Source organism: Gopherus flavomarginatus, chromosome 1 (assembly GCF_025201925.1).
Source record: "Gopherus flavomarginatus isolate rGopFla2 chromosome 1, rGopFla2.mat.asm, whole genome shotgun sequence".
Classification (NCBI taxonomy): domain Eukaryota; kingdom Metazoa; phylum Chordata; order Testudines; family Testudinidae; genus Gopherus; species Gopherus flavomarginatus.
In genome coordinates, this window is record NC_066617.1 from 45,922,623 (window position 1) to 45,945,254 (window position 22,632).

The 22,632-nt window shown below is 38.3% G+C and overlaps 1 protein-coding gene across 14 annotated transcripts in view; it reads left to right on the plus strand.

Moving 5' to 3' along the window:
- Positions 1–22,632, plus strand: part of CADPS2 (calcium dependent secretion activator 2) — a 591,588-nt gene that overhangs the window by 380,728 nt on the left and 188,228 nt on the right. For all 14 annotated transcript variants that reach the window (XM_050936075.1, XM_050936080.1, XM_050936079.1 and 11 more), the window contains 3 exons: positions 10,805–10,913; positions 11,816–12,019; positions 16,930–17,066. In XM_050936075.1, coding sequence (XP_050792032.1) covers positions 10,805–10,913; positions 11,816–12,019; positions 16,930–17,066 — 450 coding nt within the window. The remainder of the gene's footprint in view (positions 1–10,804; positions 10,914–11,815; positions 12,020–16,929; positions 17,067–22,632) is intronic.

Genomic DNA, 22,632 nt, shown 5'->3' on the forward strand with positions numbered 1-22,632 from the left:
CTTCTTTAGACGGCTACCTATCCATCCTTCTTTTCAAACTGGAAAACAACAGAGGCACAATATCTTATATTTTAGAGAAGAAGAAAAAGCAGGCAGTTCTGATATTTTATCTTGCGTATGATCTGGCAATATTTTCTTCTTCCAATAAGCCAAATAGAGAAACATTTCTCTTATAATTGTAATTCATTCATAGCTGTTCTTTTCATCATTAAATGCCAGAAGTCCATCTGCCCAGATATTGGTGCTCTTGTTATCTCAGAAATGTTGGCTAAATCTTGCTGTCTTTATGACCTGCCACAGAAATCCTTAGAAATTTTGACTGAATAAGGGCTGCAAGGTTTGCTTGGACTTCCCTCTTCAGCCACCTAGGGATGAATTTGACACAGGAAGAAGTATGTGATGTCTGTCTGACTAAAACCACTTCCTATATTGAGAAATAATTTGTAAGGCTCACCAACCTCTCTTCCTTAAGACCCACTTCCTCTATGATGCCTTCAAGAAATCCGTGAAACAATGTTGACTCAATTGTGTGGGAGTAGAGGATAGTTGGCCATCCTTACGGGGTGAGGGACTCTATCCTTGGAATTCTGAAAAAGATTTGAGCATTGTGGTGGATAATCAGCTGAACATCAACTCCCAGTGTGACACTGTGGCCAAAAGGCCTAGCACAATCTTTGGATGTACAAACAGGAGAATCTTGAGTAGGAGTACAGAGGTTATGTTACAACTGCGTTTGGTAGTGGTGCACCTGCTGCTGGAATACTGTGTCTAAATCTGGAGTCCACAGTTCAAAAAGGGTGTTGATAAATTGGAGAGAGTTCCAAGAAGAACCATGAGAATGATTAAAGGGTTGGAAAACATGCCTTATAATGAGATCCTTGAAGAGCTCAATCTATTTAACTTAACAAAGAGAAGGCTAAGGGGTGAGTAGATCACCATCTATAGATATCTAGATGAAGAACAGAATTTGATAATAGAGGTCTCTGCAGTCTAGCAGACAAAGGTATAATAAAATCCAATGGCTGGAAGTTGAAGCTAGATAAATCCAAGCTAGAAACAAGACACAAATTTTAACAGTGGGAGTAATTAACCATTGGGACAGTTTATTGAGGGTTGTGGGGGGTTCTTTGTTACTACAGATCTTTAAATCGTGACTGGAAAAGATATGTTCTAGTTCAAACAGAAATGAATTCAGGGAATCCTATGGGCCTGTGTTAAGCAGGAGGTCAGACTAGAATATTGCAGTGGTCACTTTAGCTTTAAAATCTATGAACATTCAACCAAGCTGTAAAATTTTAACTAGCAGCTATAGTTTTATATATATTGTTGAGTTCTGTAGCTTTCTGTAGTCTCATCTCACCAACTCAGTCAAATAAACTAAGCTCTATCTCAAAAATGTAAGAAAAAGAGGAAGGTTCTTATATGCTCTTCAAGTCTCTCAGTGAACTAGCAGTATCTACACCCCATCTCCTGGGTAACAGAACTCTGCAAGGGAATGAGCTATACAGGAGGTGCACATTTTTTATGCATGGAGATACATGGTGAGTCTTTTATGCATGGTGAGTAAGATAATATATTTTATTGGGCCAATTTTCTTTTTGTGGAAGAGGCAAGCTTTCAAGCCACACAGAGCTCTTCTTCAGGTCTGGGAAAGGTACTCAGAGTATCACAGCTAAATACAAGGTGGAGCAGATTGTTTAGAGCTGTGACCTCTGGGAGTCCGCAGACTATGTCTAGAGGGTCTGGAAAAGGTGGTTGTTACCATAGAACAGTGGTTTACAACCTGTGGTCCACAGATTTCTGGCGGTCCACAGACTATATCTAAGATTTCCAAAGACAGCCACACCGCCATTCAAAATTTGTTAGTGGTCCACAAATGAAAAAAGGTTGAAAATCACTGGTTTAAAGTAAATAGTTGACACATTCTAAGAGACCATTCAAGGTGAAGTGGCCAATTAATACCTCTGCAGTCATAGGATGAATAAAAGGAAGGGGGTAGAGCTAGTAGATTACAGATTGTTATAATAAACCATAAATCCAGTATCTATATTAAGTCCATCATTTTCAGTCTCTAGCAAAGTTATGAATTAAAGCTCCTAGGCTCATCCTTTGAAAATTTTGTGCAGGTTTCCTTTGAGGATGAAGATTGAGAGGTCAAATATGTAGTGATTGCTTTATGAAAAGTGTTTGCCCACAGGTGATATGGTGTTTTTGTGTTTTGTTATTTTCTGTATGAATTCATTCAAGAGCGTAGTGATTGTCTCATTTCACCCACATAGCTGATATTGGGGCATATAGTACATTGGATGAGGTACACTACCTGCTGTGATAGGCACGTGTAGGACCCCTGGATCTTGAAAGATGTGTTGTATAGGATATTGGTAGCAGTGGGGATATTTCTGCAGGTTTTGCATCTGTTGTTCTAGCAGGGTCTTGTGCCACTTTGAGTTGCTGTGTCCTCGTCTGTGGGAACTGTGCTTCTGACGATGAGCTGAGTGAGGTTGTGGGCTGGTATGAGGGCCAGAAGAGGGGATTCTGGCAATATTTCAGGATGGGGTCCCTATCGACTATGTGTTGTAGTTGTTTAACGATAGTCCCATACGGGTCCCAGCATAGGGTACTGGTGACAACTACAGATGTGTACTCAGAGTGGTTTTTTTTTCCCATAATGAAGGAGGTTCTCATGGGATATTTGGGTGGCCCATTCCATGATATGACCTATTTCTCTGGTGGAGTGTCCTTGTTTGTTGAAGGCTGTTTTAAGTGTTAAAGGTATGTATCCTGGACTATCCTCTCGGAGCATATTCTGTGGTATCTGAGTGCCTGGCTGTAGATAACAGATTTTTTGGTGTGATTGAGGTGGCTACTAGATCAATGAAGGGAGGTGTGGTGGTCCTGTGGGTGTCTTGTATATAGTTATATGTAGGGCTTCATTGTTGAAGTTGACTGTGGTGTCCAGGAGGTTGATCCTGGTGTGGAAGTGTTCTAGAGAGAGTTTGATGGGTAGTGGTTGTTGAAGTTGTGGTGGAAATCTGTGAGGGAGTTTAGGTTGTCTGTCCAGAGTATGAAAATATCATTGATGTATCTCAGGTATAACACTGGTTTCATAGTGCATTAGTCCAGAAATTCTTCCTCAAGGTGTCCCATGAAATCCTGGCCTCATAGACTTTATGCATAAAAATGTGACAGTTCACTACTACAAAAGGAAGTGGAAACACACTTTATAATCACAGAACCCAGTGACTGTTGATTTTCTAGATTTATTTTTAAATCTTTTTTACTAGGAACTTTTACAATTTGAAAATATTTTAGGTTAAATATATAATTTTTTGCTTTACCTTTATACTCTATGAAGGATTTTTTAATAGCAGTACAGTATATTGTTGTGCTTGGGAGTATGATTACATCAGTTAAATATCCAGTAAAACATAAGGGTAATAGAAAGGGTAACTAAAGAATTTATAGCAAGCGGTAACACCTGTGCCTGCCTAATTCCAGCCCCAACAATCTGCCACCTTCTTGTGAGATAGCACAGAGAATCAGTAGTGACCCAGATGGGAGTGTAGGGAAGGGGATTGTGGCTCAGGTTCAATCACAGAGTTTTCTGTGGTGGGGGATCATTACTATAATTTGAATCAGTTGCTATTGACAAGTCTGTCTGTAATTGGCAATATGTGATTAATGAAAAAATATTTGGAAAGATAACAAATGGGAGCTCAAAATTACATGCCAGATGGGTACAGCTGTGAGTGTATTGTTCATATCCAAGTGAATACACAGCATTACTCTAGCTTAGAATGGTGAGGGAGGGTTTAATATACATTTAAAAGAGTAGCAGTGAACAAAAATACGATTTTTTTTCTTTCCTCCTTATTATAAGCCCTTTTTAGCAGGGACTTGTCTCTTATTTTTTCTACTAAGCACCTTGCACACTTTTGAGTGCTGCAAAAATAAACAACAATAATAATGTTGTGGCAGGAGGACTGTTTCCTGATGAGACAAAAGCTGATGCAACTAAAACAGTGTTTTTGGAATATACATGAAAACCAAACACTTTCACTTCTTTAGCTGAGCGGATCAAGTTACCCAGTTGTCCGTCAGTGATATTTCAATAATCGTACATCAGCAGCCTTCATAGTTTATAGATTGTAATAGACTTAATTAACTTTTATATGTTTGTTATTATTTGCATTTATATAAACTATTATAGTGCCCACAGTTTCAAATCAGGATCAGGGTCAAGTTTTGCCAGGCATTGTATAAATACATAGGAAGACTTGGTCACCAACTCAAAAATCTTAAAATCTCATGGAAGACAAAACTCATTGGATGAGTGTAACAGACAATAGGAGGGAATAGTATGCAGGGAATGGGAGGTTAACATTATTAATGTTACATAGGCTAACAGTTTGCACAACTTTAGGATTCTGAATTACATTATTTTTAAAAAGAACAGGAGTACTTGTGGCACCTTAGAGACTAACAAATTTATTTCAGCATGAGCTTTCGTGAGCTACAGCCCACTTCATCAGATGCAGCAGAGTAACACTGCTGCTACTCTGAAAGCTGTCATTATTTTTAAAACAATTCTAAATATTCCCTAGGAAACAACAATCCTCAAGCATCCTTTATGATGTGGCTCTGTACCTGCTGATTATCCACTCCTTCCTATTAGGTTTTATATATACAGTACCTGCAAAACTGTCTTCAAAACTCCCTCAGACCATGGGTACCCTCCATCCCTAGGGTTGCCAACTGTCTAATCACACAAACCCAAAGATCCTTGCTCCGCCTCTGCCCCATACCTTCCCTGAGGCCACGCCCCCATTACATCCGCCCTTCCCCCCGTTGCTCACTGTTCCCCACCCTCACTCACTTTTACCAAGCTAGGGCAGGGGGTTGGGGTGTGGGAGGGGCTGTGGGCTCTGGGAGGGAGTTTGGGTGCGGACTGTGGGAGGGCATTTGGGTGCAGGGAGGTGCAGGGTGCAGGCTCTGGGAGGGAGTTTTGGTGCAGAAGTGGGTGTGGGGTCAGGCTCTCAGAAGGAGTTTGGATGTAGGGTTCAGGCTCTGCACTGGGGCAGGGGGGTTGGGTGCAGGAGAGAGTGTGAGGTAGGGCTCTGGAAGGGAGTTTGGGTGCGGGAGGGGATGCAGGGTGTGGGCTCCAGGAGGGAGTTTGGGTGCAGGGTGCGGGCAATAGTCTGGGGCAGGGGTTGGAGTGCAGAGTGTGGGCTTTGGGAGAGAGTTTGGATGCAGGAGGGGGTGCAGGTTCTGGGCAGGGGTTTGGGGTGTGGGGGGGGGGTGAGGAGGTCAGTGCTTACCTCAGGTGGCTCCTAAAAGCAACTGGCACATCCCTCTGGCAGTGGCTTCTAGGTGGGGGGCCAGGAGGTCTCCATGCGCCACTGCCCATAGGCACCACCCCCGCAGCTCCCATTGGTCACAGTTCCTGGCCAATGGGAGCTGCAGAGTCGACACTTGGGGTGGGGGAAGCACGTGGAAACCCCCTGTCCTCCAAGGGCCGCAGGTATGATGCCGGCCACTTCTGGGAGCGGCGCTGAGCCCAGGTAGGTAAGGGAGCCTGCCTTAGCCCTGCTGCTGCACTGGACTCTTAATGCCCAAAATTTCTCAGTTTGGCTGAAGTAGCCTCTGGAAGATGTATAATCTTGTGATTCCAAGAGACTCCCAGCAAAACTGTGAGGGTTAGCAACCCTGTCCATCCCTATAGGTAATTGTCTCTTTGGGCCCTGAAGGTTGCCCAAGGTCAGAAATTCCACTGATCAATTATGGATCATATTCTCTCTGTAACTGTGGTCCTGGACCATGAAGGTATTGCCAGGATGTGCTCATGTCCACCTGGTAGTCAAGCTTTGAACCCTATACTCCACCTCCTAGAGTCTGGAATTGATGAGAAGATATGGAAAACTTGGAGCCATATGTCCTCCAAATCTTCCCTCTCTAATAGAGGACTGGACTCGATGACCTCTCTAGGTCCTTACAGTCCTAGAGTCTATGAGGTGAGGGTAATGAAAACTTGTCTGCTCCCTTCCCCCTGCCTTCTGGTGGGGAATGCTTCACCTTATGGGCTGAGTCTCCTTTTAAAAATTGGTATACCTTGGTGAAATTGATTTACAGCCCATTTTCAGGTTTGTAATAACAAATACAAATTTTTAGTAGCTTTACATTTTGTTATAAATAAACTTTAACATGCAAACTAATTAAACATATGTATGAGACCCTGATGTTTGGCTCTGTGGAAATTATGACCTTCAGAGAACTCCAATTACAGACAAAAAATTTATATTTCTTCCTACCTAATTTCTTCCTGCTTAATTTGTGCCAGAGCTTGCCCTGGCTGAGCCCTGGCACCTCTAGGCTTGGCAATTCATCACCCTGGCACCTCTGGGCTTGCTGCATGAGTTGTTAGTGTAAAAAACTTGCTTGAGCCCTGGCACGTCTTTCATTACGTTTTAAGCACTACAAGCTAATATTGCTATTTAAGAAGATAGATCAGTTCTATTTTTATCTGAAAATATCTTGTCTCTAACTTCAGGCTTCCCATTTTTGACAGTTATTTGATGAATTATCAGTGGTGTCAAGTATAATTCCCAATTCTGGACCTTAGCATCCAAAATATGGGTACTAGCATGAATTCCCTAAGCTTAATTACCAGCTTAGATCTGATAGCGCTGCCACCAATCAGGAATTTTTAGGGCCTGATACCCTCTGGTCCCCCCAAAACCTTCCCAGGGGACCCAAAGACCCAGATTCCCTGAGTCTCACAACAAAGGGGAATAAACCATTCCCTTCCCCCCTCTTCTTCCTCCCAGCTCCTTCCTGCCCTGGGAACACCAGGAGATCGCCTGATATCAATTCCTTGGGCTCGTCCAGACTGGGGGGGGGAATCGATCTTAGATACGCAACTTCAGCTACGTGAATAACGTAGCTGAAGTCGAATAGCTAAGATCGAATTACTCACCCGTCCAGACGGCGCGGGATCGATGTCCGCGGCTCTCCGTGTCAATTCCGGAACTCCGTTCGGGTTGATGGAGTTCCGGAATCGATATAAGCGCGCTCGGGGATCGATATATCGCGTCTAGATTAGACGCGATATATCGATCCCCGAGCAATCGATTTTAACCCGCCGATACGGCGGGGTAGTCTGGACGAGGGCCTTGAAACACAACACAGAGAGATCAAGTTTCTCTCTCCCCCTCACCCAGAGGCAATACAAGCTTACCTTTCCCTCCTTCCTTTCCTTTCTCCCACCAATTCGCTGGTAAGTACACAGACTCAAGTCCTTTGAGCCTTAACTAGGAGAAAACTCAAACAGTTCTTAAAGCAAAGCTTTTAATAAAAAAGAAAGAAAAAAAGTAAAAGGTTTATCTCTGCACTTTAGATGGTAAAAAGTTACAGGGTCTTTCAACTTATAAACAATAGAAAGAAACTTTCGCCAGCAGAAACACAATTTAAGCTATTCCAGCAAGTACACATATGTAAATGAAAAAAAAAAACAAATTAAAGGACTATGACCGCCTTTTCTTACTCACAATTCTGAATAGATAAGAGACTGTAGCAGGGAGATTGGCAGAAACCTGGTTGCACCTCTAGCCCCATCCAGGACCCAGTGAGAACAAAGCCAAACCCAAAACCCACAAACAAAGGCTTCCCTCCATGAGATTTGAAAGTATCTTGTCTCCTGATTAGTCCTCTGGTCAGGTGTTTGCAGGTCACTGTTTGTTAACCCTTTATAGGTGAAAGAGACATTAACCCTTAGCTATCTGTTTATGACAAGGAGAGACTTCCTTTAGCCCAATTACTTGAAAATGTATTTCACCACTTTTCCAGCTTTTGTTTATGATGAAACAACAAAATGTATATTTTCACAGATGTGTAGATTCCAAGTCCAGAAGGGACCATAGTGATCATCTAACCTACCACAGGCCTTAGAAGTTCCACAGAATAATTCCTCGAACATATCTTGTAGAACAAAATCTAATCTGGATTTAAAAGGAGTCAGTGATGTAGAATCCACCACAATCCTTGGTAAATTGTTCCAGTGGTTCATTACTCTCAAAATTATGCCTTATTTCCAGTCTGAATTTATCTAGATTAAACTTCCAGTCATTGGATCTTGTTATACCTTTCTCAGCTATGTTAAAGAGCCTATTATTAAATATTTGTTCCCTGTGCATGTTGTTTTGTTGTCCACATGATGTTCCTGTTTAGCATCTCATGTGGCCACTGACAGAGATAGGTAGCAGACTAAATGGACCATGATATAATCCAATAAGGTAATTCCTGTGTTCTCATGTTTTCTGAAGGATTTTCTAGTGATTTTATTCTCTTTGTCTTAGGATTTGAAAAGGTTTAGGTTTTATATTTTTAAACAAAATCTAAAATTAGGGTTGATTTTGAGGAATGTCCCATTAGGAAAATGTAAGTAAAGCCAACAGACTATGTTGCACAGTCTGTAGAAGACTACATTGTGATGCAAAGCCTTGCAGTACAATACAGTAACTGCAGGGAAAAAAATGGAATATAAACATTATCACGATTAGTTAATTACTAACTACCTCTATAATGCAAGTCATTGGTGTGATATTGTTATTTAAAGCTGCTAGTCTGAGATACAGAACAAACTGGATCAGCTGGTAAGAACAACCTGTGTTTTAGTATATAGCCAAATGCAGGAACATTCAGCTAAGAACAAAGATTGTAGATCACATTTACAAGATGAGTGTCTGTATCCTGGGATTTGGTGATGCTGAAAGGGACTTCAGGGTCATGGTAGATAACCAATTGAATGTGAGTATGATGCTGTAGTTAAGAGAGCAAATATGATCCTTTGATGTATAAGCAGGTGAATATCAAGTAGAAGTAGAGAGGTGGTATTGTCTCTGTATGTGGCATTAGTAGACCATCACTGGAATGTTGTCCCAGTTCTGGTATCAACACTTCAGAAAGGATGTTGAAGAATTAGAATTGGAGCAGAAATGAGCTGCAAGGATGGTTTGCAGTCTGAAAAAACATGCTTTTAGTTGAGAGATTTAAGTACAAAATATATTTAGTTTATCCAGGAAAAAGTTAAGTGACTTGATCCTGGTCTACAAATATCTGAATGGGGAAAAGTTCTTCTTTTAGTAGATGGGTCTTTGATCTAGGCAGAAAAAGGCACAACAGGATCTAACAGTTGGAAACTGAAGCTAATAAATTCAGAAATAAAATGTTAATTTTTAGCTGTGTGGGTAATTAACTGTTGGAACAACATACTTTGGGATATAGTAGATTCTCTATCACCTGTAGTCTTTGTAAATCAAGACTCATTATTTTTCTAAATGATATGCATTAGCTTATACAAAAAGTTTGGGCTTCCTGCATACCTGGGCAAGGTTCTATGGCCTATGTGGTTCAGGAGGTCAGACTAGCCGATCATAATGGCCTGTATTGCCTTAAAATCTATGAATCTGTGCGAAAGAAAAAATTTAACCATTTTGGCCAGATTTGGCCCTTACTCGTGGTGAGCTGTACCTTACTCCTAGGGTAGTCCCATTTAAATTGGTGGACCAAGCTTGAGGAGCGAGGTTGCTGCTCAGTGTGAGTAAAAGGATCTGGCTCTTAGCTAGCATGTGCTGCTCATTTTAATATTTATAGACGTATCAGACTAAATTAAATAAATATTTTAAGTAACAGATAATATAAAAAATCTTCATACAGAATCTCATATATGTACATATGCACTTTATAGTTTAATTTATCCTTAATTCATTTATGTGAAAAATTAAATAGAAGGAGAGTTGGTCTTGTGGTTAAGATATTTGACTGGGATATTTAGGTTTTGTTCCTGTCTCACCATAGACTGCCTTTGTGACACTGGATAAGTCACTTAATCTTTTTGTCCCTAGTTTCCCATCTGTAAAATGAGATCATACTCCACTTGTCTGTCTTGTTCATTTAGACTGTAAACTCTGTGGGCAGGGACTGTTCACTTACTATGTGCATCTACCCCTACCAAAATGAGGCCCAATCTTTTTGGGGGCCCTTACAACTACTGTAAAACAACAAATAATAATTAAAACAATGCAATCCATTTTCAAAGCAGTGTACAGGAATTTAGCTACCCACATTCCATTATTATTATACTTTACATTCATATTGCACCTTTTGTCTGAGCATGTCAAAGCTCTGATTAATTCCAGTAGAAATCACACAGCAAAATGTACATGTTCTGAAAATGTACTGAGATAGAGATGTTGCCTTTTTTTTTTAAACGATGTGATGCATAATTTGGCTAAGCACCTGCCGAACCCATTGAATTCAGCTGGAGTCAGCTGTTGAAATTTGACCTCAGATGAGGCTTGTTAGTGAATGATGTACTGATTGGGTCTACAATGGAGAAACCTGAAAAGGTTGATTTAGATAAAAATTCAAAAGCTCCACCATAGCTTTGTTTTCCCAGCTCCATGTGAAACTTGGGGTTCTCTTCCTCCCATACTACAGACTGTAGGTAGCTCTTACCTCTGTTCATTAGGAGTGACCAGACTGCACACTCATTTATCCCCACTGGCTGATTGTATGCATTTCCCTCTGTCAGCAGTTTCTTTTCCACAAGGTAGTCTGCTTCTAGTCTTCTGGCAACTGATCCTCTTCAGAGGATGACTTATGGCACTTTCTTACTCCCTCGGTTTGAGCATTTAGAAGATGTGAAGTAGCATTTCTTCTGCTTTCTGTATAACACCAGTCAATTGTCATCTGGCATGTAAACATATGAAATGCAGTTTAACAAACCAAAACTCCTGTTCTTATTCAGGTAAGCCAGTACACATTTGCAATGTGCAGTTACAGAGAAAAGAAATCTGAGCCTCAGGAATTAATGCAGCTTGAAGGATACACTGTGGATTATACAGCTCCTCACACAGGTACATTTCATGCTATTACAAAAGTTTTACAGAGTATGTACAACAGCAGATTAATTTTACTTATTATCATTTATGTTTCTGTCAGTCAACATGATAATGTTTATTTTCTGTCAGCGGCTGAAGGTTTTACAGTTACTCCTCTGGGATTTTCAAGTAGGAAAATCAAGCTTTAGAAAGAAGGAAGTTTGTTGAAAGAAAAAAAGAAAGAAAGATCAAAAAATTCAAACTATGGTGTCCAAAAGGTCACAGAGCCATTTGCACTAAAACAAAAACACACTTATCAGGGAAACATAGTAAACCAATATCTTCCCCTTTCTTCCTATATTGTTAGTATTGATAGTAAACATTGACAAAGAGAACTCAGCAGGATTCTGCTGAATGAACTCTGTTAATCTAAAGCCACACACTTCAACATTGCAAGAGTTGTCATGGTCTTGTATATTTACACCAGAATCAGAAGCCAGGAATTCGTAGGTTATAATCCTGACTGAGCAAGTCAGTTAACAGCTCTGCCTCAATTTCTGGACATTAACATAGGAATTATCAGAATTACCTACACATCATGGATGTTGATAGGCTTGATTAGTTTGTTTGTGCAGTGGTTTGTAGATGAAAAGTGATACATGAGTGCTGAACATTATTATTAGTCTCTCTCATTCTTGACTCCAAATGGGAAACAGATTAGAATTTGGGTTAATCTTTGCATGGCCTGTATATATTATGACTACTCACTACCATTTAATGGCTGTGCTGCAAATTTTCTCATGCTTCTTGATCACAAATGCCTATTTAATGATGAATATTGGCATCCAGTTAGTTAACATACTAAATATGTATTTAATATTCACATTAAAAATCACTGATGCCATTGTGCACTGATATTTTGCTATCTATTTTTGCAGGTCTTCAGGGTGGGCGAATGTTTTTCAATGCTGTTAAAGAAGGAGATACGGTAATATTTGCCAGTGATGATGACCAGGACAGAATACTGTGGGTTCAAGCAATGTACAGAGCAACAGGCCAGTCATATAAACCCATTCCTGCAAGTCAAGCACAGAAGATGAATCCAAAAGGAGGAAATGTCCACATGGAATTATCACACCTTTGTAAGTATTTATTTTTATTTTTTATTTTTTTTGTTTTGTTTTTTTAATAAGAGAAGCATGGAATGGCTCCCTCAGGGAACATTAAGCAGGAATGATTCACAGGGAGGATCTTTCCTGCTAGTTTGCTCTTATCTGAAAGCTCTTTAACCCAGAGTATCATCAACAGCCAGAGAATGTCTGATTTGGAGGTCATTGTTGCTATTGTAAATTATGAAAATATAACAATTAATTGTATACGGGTTAAAGTTGAACCACATATTGCCATGGAGATAGCATTTGGTGCAGAATATATTTTTCTGAGTGTTAACCATTACAGTGATCAATAGGAAAGCATTATTTTACCCTCATCAATCCATTAGCTTTATAATCCGCTTTTCTGTGCACTCAAATATATTATACAAATATGTTAATACAAACATAAGATAGAGACGTGGATGGCCTCTCAATGGGCTGCAAGACTTCCATACATCCCCAGAGGATACTAAATTATGTGTTAAATCTTCAAAGCATTCAGGCAAAGCATGAAGGTGCTAGAGCTTTAATAAAGCACCAGAATATTTTAACATAGGCAAAACAACTTATTTTTCCATAGCCTCGTTCTCAGAAATGGCTGAACCATTTTGGCTGAAGTTTCCCCCCAAAAAATACCACCCTGAGGCAGAAATCCAGCATATACAATTTCAGCCCAAACAGTTGAAGTTGTACAGAGTTATAAGCAACTGGAATCAGAATCTTATAATGGCAAATGTTGAGCAACCTGAACAGAGGTGGTGCTACCAGTCTCTCATATAATCACACCCCCTCTGATGCAGCCCAGACCATGCTAACTCTGCTGTCATATTCTGTTCGAAGTCACTGTGGGTTGAAGAGAAAAGCTAATTTCAAGTAAATGACACGTGATTTACTGATTAATTCCTTGACTTAGCAGAGCACTTAAACACGTACTTTAGTCCATCCCACTTGAGCAAACACTGAAACACATGCTTAACCTTAAGCACATACTGAATTTCCATTGACTTCATATTGACAGCTGGGTGAAATCAGGAGTTATGGTTTTACTTTACTTCTGCTTTTGCACAGCCTATCCATAAGTGAGGTTGCTTCAAGTTAGCCACGTGCATAAGTGCTTTGCTGAATCTGGGTCTACTTCTTAAATTTAAAGATACCATTTCTCAAAACATTACTTTAAAAAAAAAATCAAATATGAGCAGCTTTGAATAAATACCCACATCTCTTTAGACCACAAAAATGTAAAGCAGTCTACTAGCAAACTTTTAAAAGATTGGCATGTCTTAACAGTTGCCCTATAGCTACTGAAAGTCTTCTGTAATCTAGGGTTTCCTTATACCTGGTGTCAGAATGATGAATTACAGTTATATCAACATATTCACAGATATTTTGTATAATAAAGGTGAACTGGGAAATATTTTGTTGGAAATTTAAAGCTCTTTTTAGAATATAAAGGGAGGAGATTTAATTCTTATTTAATTAAAAAAATCAAATGTTAACTTTTGCTGTATTTGAATTTGGAGCATTACAAAATGCCATACTGACCCATGATAGTGCTTCATTTTCAGTCACTTCTAGCTTATTTTTATTTGTGAACCAGTTTCTTTTTTCCAAATGTGTCAGAAACATTCACTGAAGACTAAGGGCCTGAATCAGCTCCTGTTGAAATCAGTGAAGCCTTTTCACTGATTTTTAGTGAGAGTTAGACCAAGCCCTGTGGTCCATTAAATTAAACAATTAACCTATTTATGGTTCCTGGACAGAAAAGGGCACGGTAATTTCACATGTACCTAATCCAGAGATGACACAGATAGTACTGCTGGGAGTGAGGAAGTCAAATATGAACTGAAAATAAGCAGGAGCAATTTCAGTCCTTATGTTTTTTTCTCCATAAAGTCGAGGGAGTGAATAAAAGTTAAAAAGAAATTGCATTTTTATTATATCATTATAGTGGTCAAGGTGTCACTTTTTTACCCTGATGGGCAAACCAGAAAGTCTCAAACTCATTGCTTCAAGGATCTGATGAAGCAAATTTTTATATTAAATAGTGCTAAAATGTAGTGCTAATCAAATTTTGAAACCACAGACATAAAATATTTATCCCTGTCTTTTAATCTGCCAAACAAGTTCTTATGTTTTTAATTATGCAGTTCAACTTTATTTTATTTTATTTTTGTGGGGAAAGGATGGGAAAAGATGAACAGTTACTAGAGTGTAAACACTGTAGAGTAAATGGTAAACTATTTTTTAAATTATTATTTCCTGCTCCCCTGTAGCCGGCAAAGGTAAGTTTTTAACTATTCTTTTCTTTTTTTAAAATCTTGAGTGATATATTTCCCATTTAATCTTTCATATTAGTACATTAAGGTTTTTTATTGACTTTGGAAGAAAAATATTAATTGCAAATATTGGTAGGAAATGGGTATTGGGACTAAGTACCAATAAGTATGTATATCTGAAAACTTTGTTTTGGTTTTCCCAACGTATCCTGTGCCTGGGTCTGCTATCCCAGACTCCATTGACTTCAGTGAGATTTCATACATGTTCAATTGTCCATATTAATGCATCTGGATGTTAGAGTCAAAGTCTCATTGTGTAACAACACACACACCACTGATTTCAAATTAATCATCAAAAGAAATATACACTTTTTTTAAAATAAGAAAAAAGATCTTGTACCTGTAATTATGCAGAGAAAAATTAAGTCCCCAAAGCTTAAGTAAGCTGCTGCTGGGTACGTGTTATACACAAGAGACACAGCACAAAGGAACATTATATATTGTTTTTTCTGTGACCTGCTGTAATGTTTTTTTAAAAAAAGACTCAATAAAGTAGATATTTATACAAGAAGCAATTGTTACTAAGAAATGCAGAAAAAAATCTATTTATTACATTACATGGATTGTGTCTAGGGAAATATTTCTATTAATGTAGAACATTTTGGAAACAATATTCAAAATAATTTCACAACATAGTTTAATACTTTTGAATCAAATGTTACCCTGTTGATACCCAAGTGTATCTCTTCAAATTAATATTTTAAATAAGTTAAAACTATTTACTACTTATATTTAGGAAAGGACCCTTCAAATTACTGTGTGTGAAATACAGTCTAAGTTTGTGATTAATGGTAGGCCACTTGTATTCAGAAAAGAAATGTTAATCTTTTTAAAAGGTGTTTAATCATACATGCTGTTGCTTCTTAAATGCCAAGAAATAATATGCTGCTGTTTCTGTAGATCATCTTATACCTTAAATCATCAATGTACTGTCACACTGTTTATTTGCTACATCCACCTTGGTGAAATCTGTCACATGGATTTGACTCTTGCTTTGACAATGCAAAGCCAAGTGATATGAATTAGTTTGTGCATCTTTTCAAGATATGATGCTGCAGATCCTTCAGCTTGAATTAAATAATTCTTCCATCTACAAATACAGCTGAAAGTTGGACTTGACATGGATCAATATGATCTGGGGCTAAATTTCTAAATGTGACTGATTATGTTAGCATCATGCTCGCAGATCAATATTGAGTTTTATTATGAACCTGACTCTATAATTGAGTTTAATCAATAAACTTTTGTCTCCCTTTCTGTAGAAATTTTAGGTTTGTACCATGCAGTTATCAAAATTACATTTAGGATACATTTAGGACTGTAGTTTTCTAGTAACGAGCATAAGAAGACATATTTGAATTTAAAGGAACAAAAGCTGAGATCCTATTGTAAGGGAAAGTCAATTTTTAAGTTGATAGGACTGTTCACCCCAATATAGTCTATAGAATCTAGCAGAGCTAATGTGCTAATACATAACTAGTCCTTTTGGGCACTGTAAGGCTTTTTCTGTCCATACTTGGTAGATAATTCCCATTGAGGACTTTGACAAAACATACCATTAATGAAAGCAATCACTAGAGCTTGTCTTTTGATAAACCCGCGGGGTTCAAAGGCGTTGAAAGATGCAATCTGTGAAGAACAATAAATTTGGGCCTTTGATTGAAGTGCCATTTGGAATGGCATGTTTTCTCTATGTATTTACACAAAAATACTGCTCCCTTTTTTCATTACTCTTTGCTCGGAGGTTGAAGGAGCTTTTTGCCATTACTACATTTAGGTTCGTCTCATTAAAAGCAGAGTACAAAAAGAAGGCTGGAAATGACCTAGCTCAACCCAATGTGTTCATTTCTGCTCCAGTTTGCCATTTGGGAAATGGGCTTCTAGCAATGGTGAATGTGTTCTCTGAGTGGTACTTTGATGTGCAGTGGACATACCCTTTCCTACATTGACAAATAAATGCATAAACTTTTATTGCAATGGAGGAAGGCTATTTATTTGGTAATATTACTAAAATTAGCAAGAGGACCTCATGTAAACAAGAAACCTTAGAAATAAATTGTTTACACTCATAAGATTATTTTGTAATCTGTGATGATTAAAAAGGTACAAGAAAAGAATCATACAGTCAGAATGATTTTAAATATCCTGTTTTGTGTTTGCAAATAGATTTTCTAAACTGGGGTTTTGGTCAAGCACTTGTTTGATTCTGGGCCTTATCTGGATCATTTATGTTTGATTGGGACTGTCCAAGGAAAAAGAGCTGTTTGTGCTGTCAGTTGCAGGTTACTTGATTACACCCACTGTTACATTTAATCTGTGTTGTGCCCAGATTTTATGGTGATAGTTTTATTGAATTATTTTTTTTAATTGCCTATTTGCTAGATCAATTTAAGACGAGATTCTATAATTGGAGTCACCTGCATGCACCTGTTGATGTAATTCAGCCCTCAGTTTTTAATGCTTTCAAGAATCTTCTTCTTTCTGTGAGAGCCATAGGCCATTAATTAAAAGAATATACATACACATGTACTGTATAGTATGATTTTTCCTTTCTCTGAATAGATGCAGATCGTGCTCAGAAACATGGGATGGATGAGTTTATTTCTGCTAATCCCTGCAAGTTTGACCATGCTTCCCTCTTTAGAGTACTTCAGAGGCAGACCTTGGATCATAGATTGAATGATTCCTATTCTTGTTTGGTGAGTACAGAATGGAATAAAAGAAAAGAAAAAGTGAGAAATAGTTGTTAACAAAGTGGCCTTTTCTTCCTGACTCATTCAATAACTGTGCTTGTAGTTGGGATAAAGGATTCCAATCGATTGGCTTCAAATTTGAAAATTATACACTTGAAGACTACTGCTGTGCCACTCAATAGAGAACATAATAGAATCAAACTGACTCTGAACTGTAGTTTATCAGCTCCTCTAGGGAGGGCTGAATAAAACAGAAGGCTTTAATAAAAATGGAAAGCTCTGTGGTAGGATTTACTAACACCTGTACAGGCATTTTAAGGTACAAATTCAGTTTGCCAGATGTCAGACAGTATGTCATCTATCTTGTAATCCTCTGTTCTGTCATGAACTAGGAAAGTTTTAAAAACAAAGAATAGAATCAAAACCACAGGGGGAAAAGGTAACAGAACTGTGAGGGTTTTAATCAGCCGAGCCAAGGTTTGCTCTATGAGAATAAATCCTGTATAAATTATATACAATAATTAGTAGTTAGAAATATATATTTTAATTATTAAAAGAAAACAGGAAAAATGTGATCACTCTGCCAAAATGAATGTTTTTTCCCCCAACTCTGAAGTATTATTAATAGGGAAAATTTGGGTGAGAAAGTGTTTGTCAATATTTATTATTCACATTTCACTGTTCATTGCATATTGTATTTTTTGTCTTGGCTTTTCCTGTTTTGTTTTGTGTAATTTTTTTTAAAGCTGTCCCTCTGATCCTGATTTAATTTAAAACAGTGAAAATCAGGAGTGATTACATGAAAGTTAATGGAATTACACAGGTGCAAAAGTAGTGTCATTAACATCAGAACGAGATCCCCTAACCTGAGAGTGCCATATTTTAAACTTTGGGAGGTCTGGAGTTGTGATCAGTTGCTCTAAGCATCAAAATCAAAGTCTGCTAGCACCTGCTCTTCAAAATTGTGAGCCCTCGCAAGTTAATACAACACTTTTTTTTATTTTCATTTTCATTTAACTAACCAATCATGGTTGCCCAGATATAACAATGAACAGATTTCTGTAGGTTAGTTTGTTCAATTTAAAAAAATAACTTTTTTGATGGCACTTTCTTTCTTTTAATACACTTTTTAAATTATGGTTTTCTTTGGTAATGTACCAACTAAATGTGTACAGAAAAAGTTAAAGGACTAATTTTGTGTCTGTGAGTTGTGCATTGAATCAAATGAAAAGGCCTGAAGGTACATCTGCACAAAGTAATTGGCACTCAAGAGAAAGTGGTTAGCTTTCTAACAGTGCATCAGGGTCAAAAACCTTTTTTATAATAATAATATGGTAAGACACTAAATATAACCTTGGATTCAAGAACTTTTAAAAAGAATTTGTGAAGAAAATGCAGTGCTATAGCAACCACAAAACAGGTGGATTTCTTATTGGTCTTTTTTGTTTTAGCTTTTGGTAAACAGAACATGCATGCCGAATGTTCTGTTTTCCTTGGAATATAAAAGAGAAATAAATCATTGTATTAACGCCCTCCTCTTTTTGTTTTAAAGAAATATTTTGAGACTGCTAACAAGGGAACAGTTAATGCAAACATAGCTATAGATGTGTTTGGTGACTTTGTACTGAACATTTCAAATTGTTTATACTGCAGATATTTTAAAAAATCAATACCTCTTTACATTTCAATACATTAAAATGTAATTATCCACACATATGACTACAAAGAAACCTAAACCTTAATTTTTAAGCATTGGAATTATACACAGTCTTTGATTATTTGCTATTACCAGCACTAAACATCTTTAATTTAACACTCTTGTAAACAGTAGGGAGCTTTTTTGCAATTATGCAATAAATAAAATCTGATTGCCAGAAAATTATCTAGTTATCTAACAATATCTAGTGCATAGTTGTTTGCATAATTATATGGGTGCATATATACATACGAGTGTATGTGTGTGGACACATTATGTAAAGATACACATTTTGTGACAGATTTATTAAAGGGATAATGGGAAGATGTTCTTCATTTAAAGGCTTTAATCAATTAAATGGCACTCCTATTTCTTGTATAGCTACTTTCTGATGTAAATATTCAGCAGGTCTAGTGATGACATACTGCTTTTAAATAATTTTGTTTTATTTACATGGATATATAAATAGTAAAAATCAAAAATCTTCACTAAAATGTTCGTTAAGATGTGGGAATATATAATTAATTAATTTTGTTCGTGTATAAGAAAAGTATCTTTTTGGTTAATAGTATCATTTTGATAAATTAGGGTATGCTGAATCTATGGATACATTTAATCACCTGGATTCAATTAAACCTCTATTTCTCATTTCTTTGCCAGAATAATATGTTTGCTTTACTGAAAAATCTTTGTTTATTGATACTTTTACATCAGTTTTAGTAATATGAGTGTATAGTTGAAGTTTATTTTAAAATGTTGAAGGGTTGGAGGTATTTTGGGTGCCATCACAAAACTAGGTTTCCTCTAAAAAGAGTAAGGGCCTGATCCAAAGCCCATTGAAGGCAATGGAAAGATTCCCATTGACTTGAATGGGATTGGATCATGCATTAAAAGCTATCAGAGGGGTAGCCGTGTTAGTCTGAATCTGTAAAAGCAGCAAAGAATCCTGTGGCACCTTATAAACTAACAGACGTTTTGGAGCATGAGACCAACACCTACAAAATCTCCACCAAGCATTCTCAAAACTACAATACCTGCACGAGGAAATAAGGAAACAGATCAACAGAGCCAGACGTGTACCCAGAAGCCTCCTACTGCAAGACAAACCCAAGAAAGAAACCAACAGGACTCCACTGGCCATCACATACAGCCCCCAGCTAAAACCCCTCCAACGCATCATCAAGGATCTACAACCCATCCCGGACAATGATCCCACACTTTCACAGGCCTTGGGTGGCAGGCCAGTCCTTGCCCACAGACAACCTGCCAACCTGAAACATATTCTCACCAGTAACTGCACACCGCACCATAATAACTCTAGCTCAGGAACCAATCCATGCAACAAACCTCGATGCCAACTCTGCCCACATATCTACACCAGCGACACCATCACAGGACCTAACCAGATCAGCCATACCATCACTGGTTCATTCACCTGCACATCCACCAATGTAATATACGCCATCATATGCCAGCAATGCCCCTCTGCTATGTACATCGGCGGAACTGGACAGTCTCTACGGAAAAGGATAAATGGACACAAATCAGACATTAGGAATGGCAATATACAAAAACCTGTAGGAGAGCACTTCAACCTCCCTGGCCACACTATTGCAGACCTTAAGGTGGCCATCCTGCAGCAAAAAAACTTCAGGACCAGACTTCAAAGAGAAACTGCTGAGCTTCAGTTCATCTGCAAATTTGACACCATCAGCTCAGGATTGAACAAAGACTGTGAATGGCTTGCCAACTACAGAACCAGTTTCTCCTCTCTTGGTTTTCACACCTCAACTGCTAGAACAGGGCCTCATCCTCCCTGATTGAACTGACCTCGTTATCTCTAACTTGCTTGCTAGCATATATATACCTGCCCCTGGATATTTCCACCACATGCATCTGAAGAAGTGGGTATTCACCCACGAAAGCTCATGCTCCAAAACGTCTGTTAGTCTATAAGGTGCCACAGGATTCTTTGCTGCATTAAAAGCTTTATACTGGACAGCTCTGTGCGATAACTGTGAGGAGCTATCAGACAATAATCCTAAATTAAAGCTGAGTGTCAGACTGAGACTATAGGGCCAAATTCCTTTCTGCTGTAACCCCATTGTCTTCAGTGAAGTTACACCATGGATGAATTGGAACTATAATGGGAATATTTTTTCCAGGTGTCTTTTCTTTTCTATTTCATTTAAATTATAAATATCTAAGACCATTGAAGTATTCTGATTATATAGGAAATAATTCAAAAGAGATGCTTTCAGATGCTAGACCACGGTAATAATTTGATGACATCCAAAACCTTTCTGAAGCATTCGTCACTGACACCGAAATTTTTTTTCTTATTTTTTTCAAATGTTCTTAATAAAGTTTAGTTTACATGTTCCTCAGTGATCTCTTTTAATGATTAAAAAAGGAAAAAGTTTCACTGTTAAAAATTCTGCTATTTAAAAAGAAAAATATTTTTGTCTTTCCATCACAACCAGCACCTACTACCCCAATGTTTATATCTCTCTTCCTGTTGTATTTGGAAGTTTATTTTGGCACCTTTCCCCAAATCATGAGATAAATCAAATGATTTTGTTTTTCTGAATCAGGAATCCAATTCTTTGCAGTCTGAATTTGATCAAAGAATATACAGCTTTCCTTCCCTCAAAGACATGCCCCCCATCTTCCTCAGTCTCTGCAATTTTGGGCCGATCATCTCAAATCCATTTCCAAAAGGCAGTGTTCTAGTCCAAGTAATGCACCAGAATGTCTATTAAAGGTCAAATCCTCCTCATCTTACTCTCATGAGTAGTCTCAGAAACTATCTGGTTGTACATCTTTGAATAAATACAACACTATATATGCTGAAATGGTTATGCACAAGCATGTTATATAAGAAATATGGATAAGCGGTCAAATTGTGTTAATCTCTCTCAGATTAAGTATGCAGTCACAGAGAATTGGCCACCTGGTACTTGTCTTTTAACCATCTCGCTAAAGGCACTATAACATTTACTTCTAAAATTCTATTGTAGCTTATCATTAATTACATTAATAAATCCAAGCTCTTTGAGGTGTTTGTTATTTAATAAAAGAAAAAGAGTCCTGTGGCACCTTATAGACAAAGGGTATGTCTACGCTACGGGATTATTCCGATTTTACATAAACCAGTTTTGAAAAACAGATTGTATAAAGTCGAGTGCACGCAGCCACACTAAGCACATTAATTTGGCGGTGTGCATCCATATACCGAGGCTAGTGTCGATTTCCAGAGCGTTGCACTACGGGTAGCTATCCCATAGTTCCCGCAGTCTCCCCCACCCATTGGAATTCTGGGTTGAGATCCTAATGCAAAAACAGTGTCTCGGGTGATTCTGGGTAAATATCGTCACTCAGTCCTTCCTCCACGAAAGCAATGGCAGACAATCATTTCACACCCTTTTTCGCTGGATTAACCTGGCAGACGCCATAGCATGGCAACCATGGAGCCCGTTTTGCCTTTTGTATACCCTGAAACACCCGGGAGAATGTTTTTGTCCCTTCAGGCATTGGGAGCTCAGCCAAGAATGCAAATGCTTTTCGGAGACTGCGGGGACTGTGAGATAGCTGGAGTCCTCAGTACCTCCTCCCTTCCTCCATAAGCTTTGGCTTGATTCTTTGGCTTTCCGTTACACTTGTCACACAGCACTGTGCTGTGGTCTCTGTCTATCATAGCCTGGAGATTTTTTCAAATGCTTTGTCATTTCATCTTCTGTAACGGAGCTCTGATAGAACAGATTTGTCTCCCCATACAGCGATCAGATCCAGTATCTCCCGTACAGTCCATGCTGGAGCTCCTTTTGGATTTGGGACTGCATGGCCACCCGTGCTGATCAGAGCTCCATGCTGGGC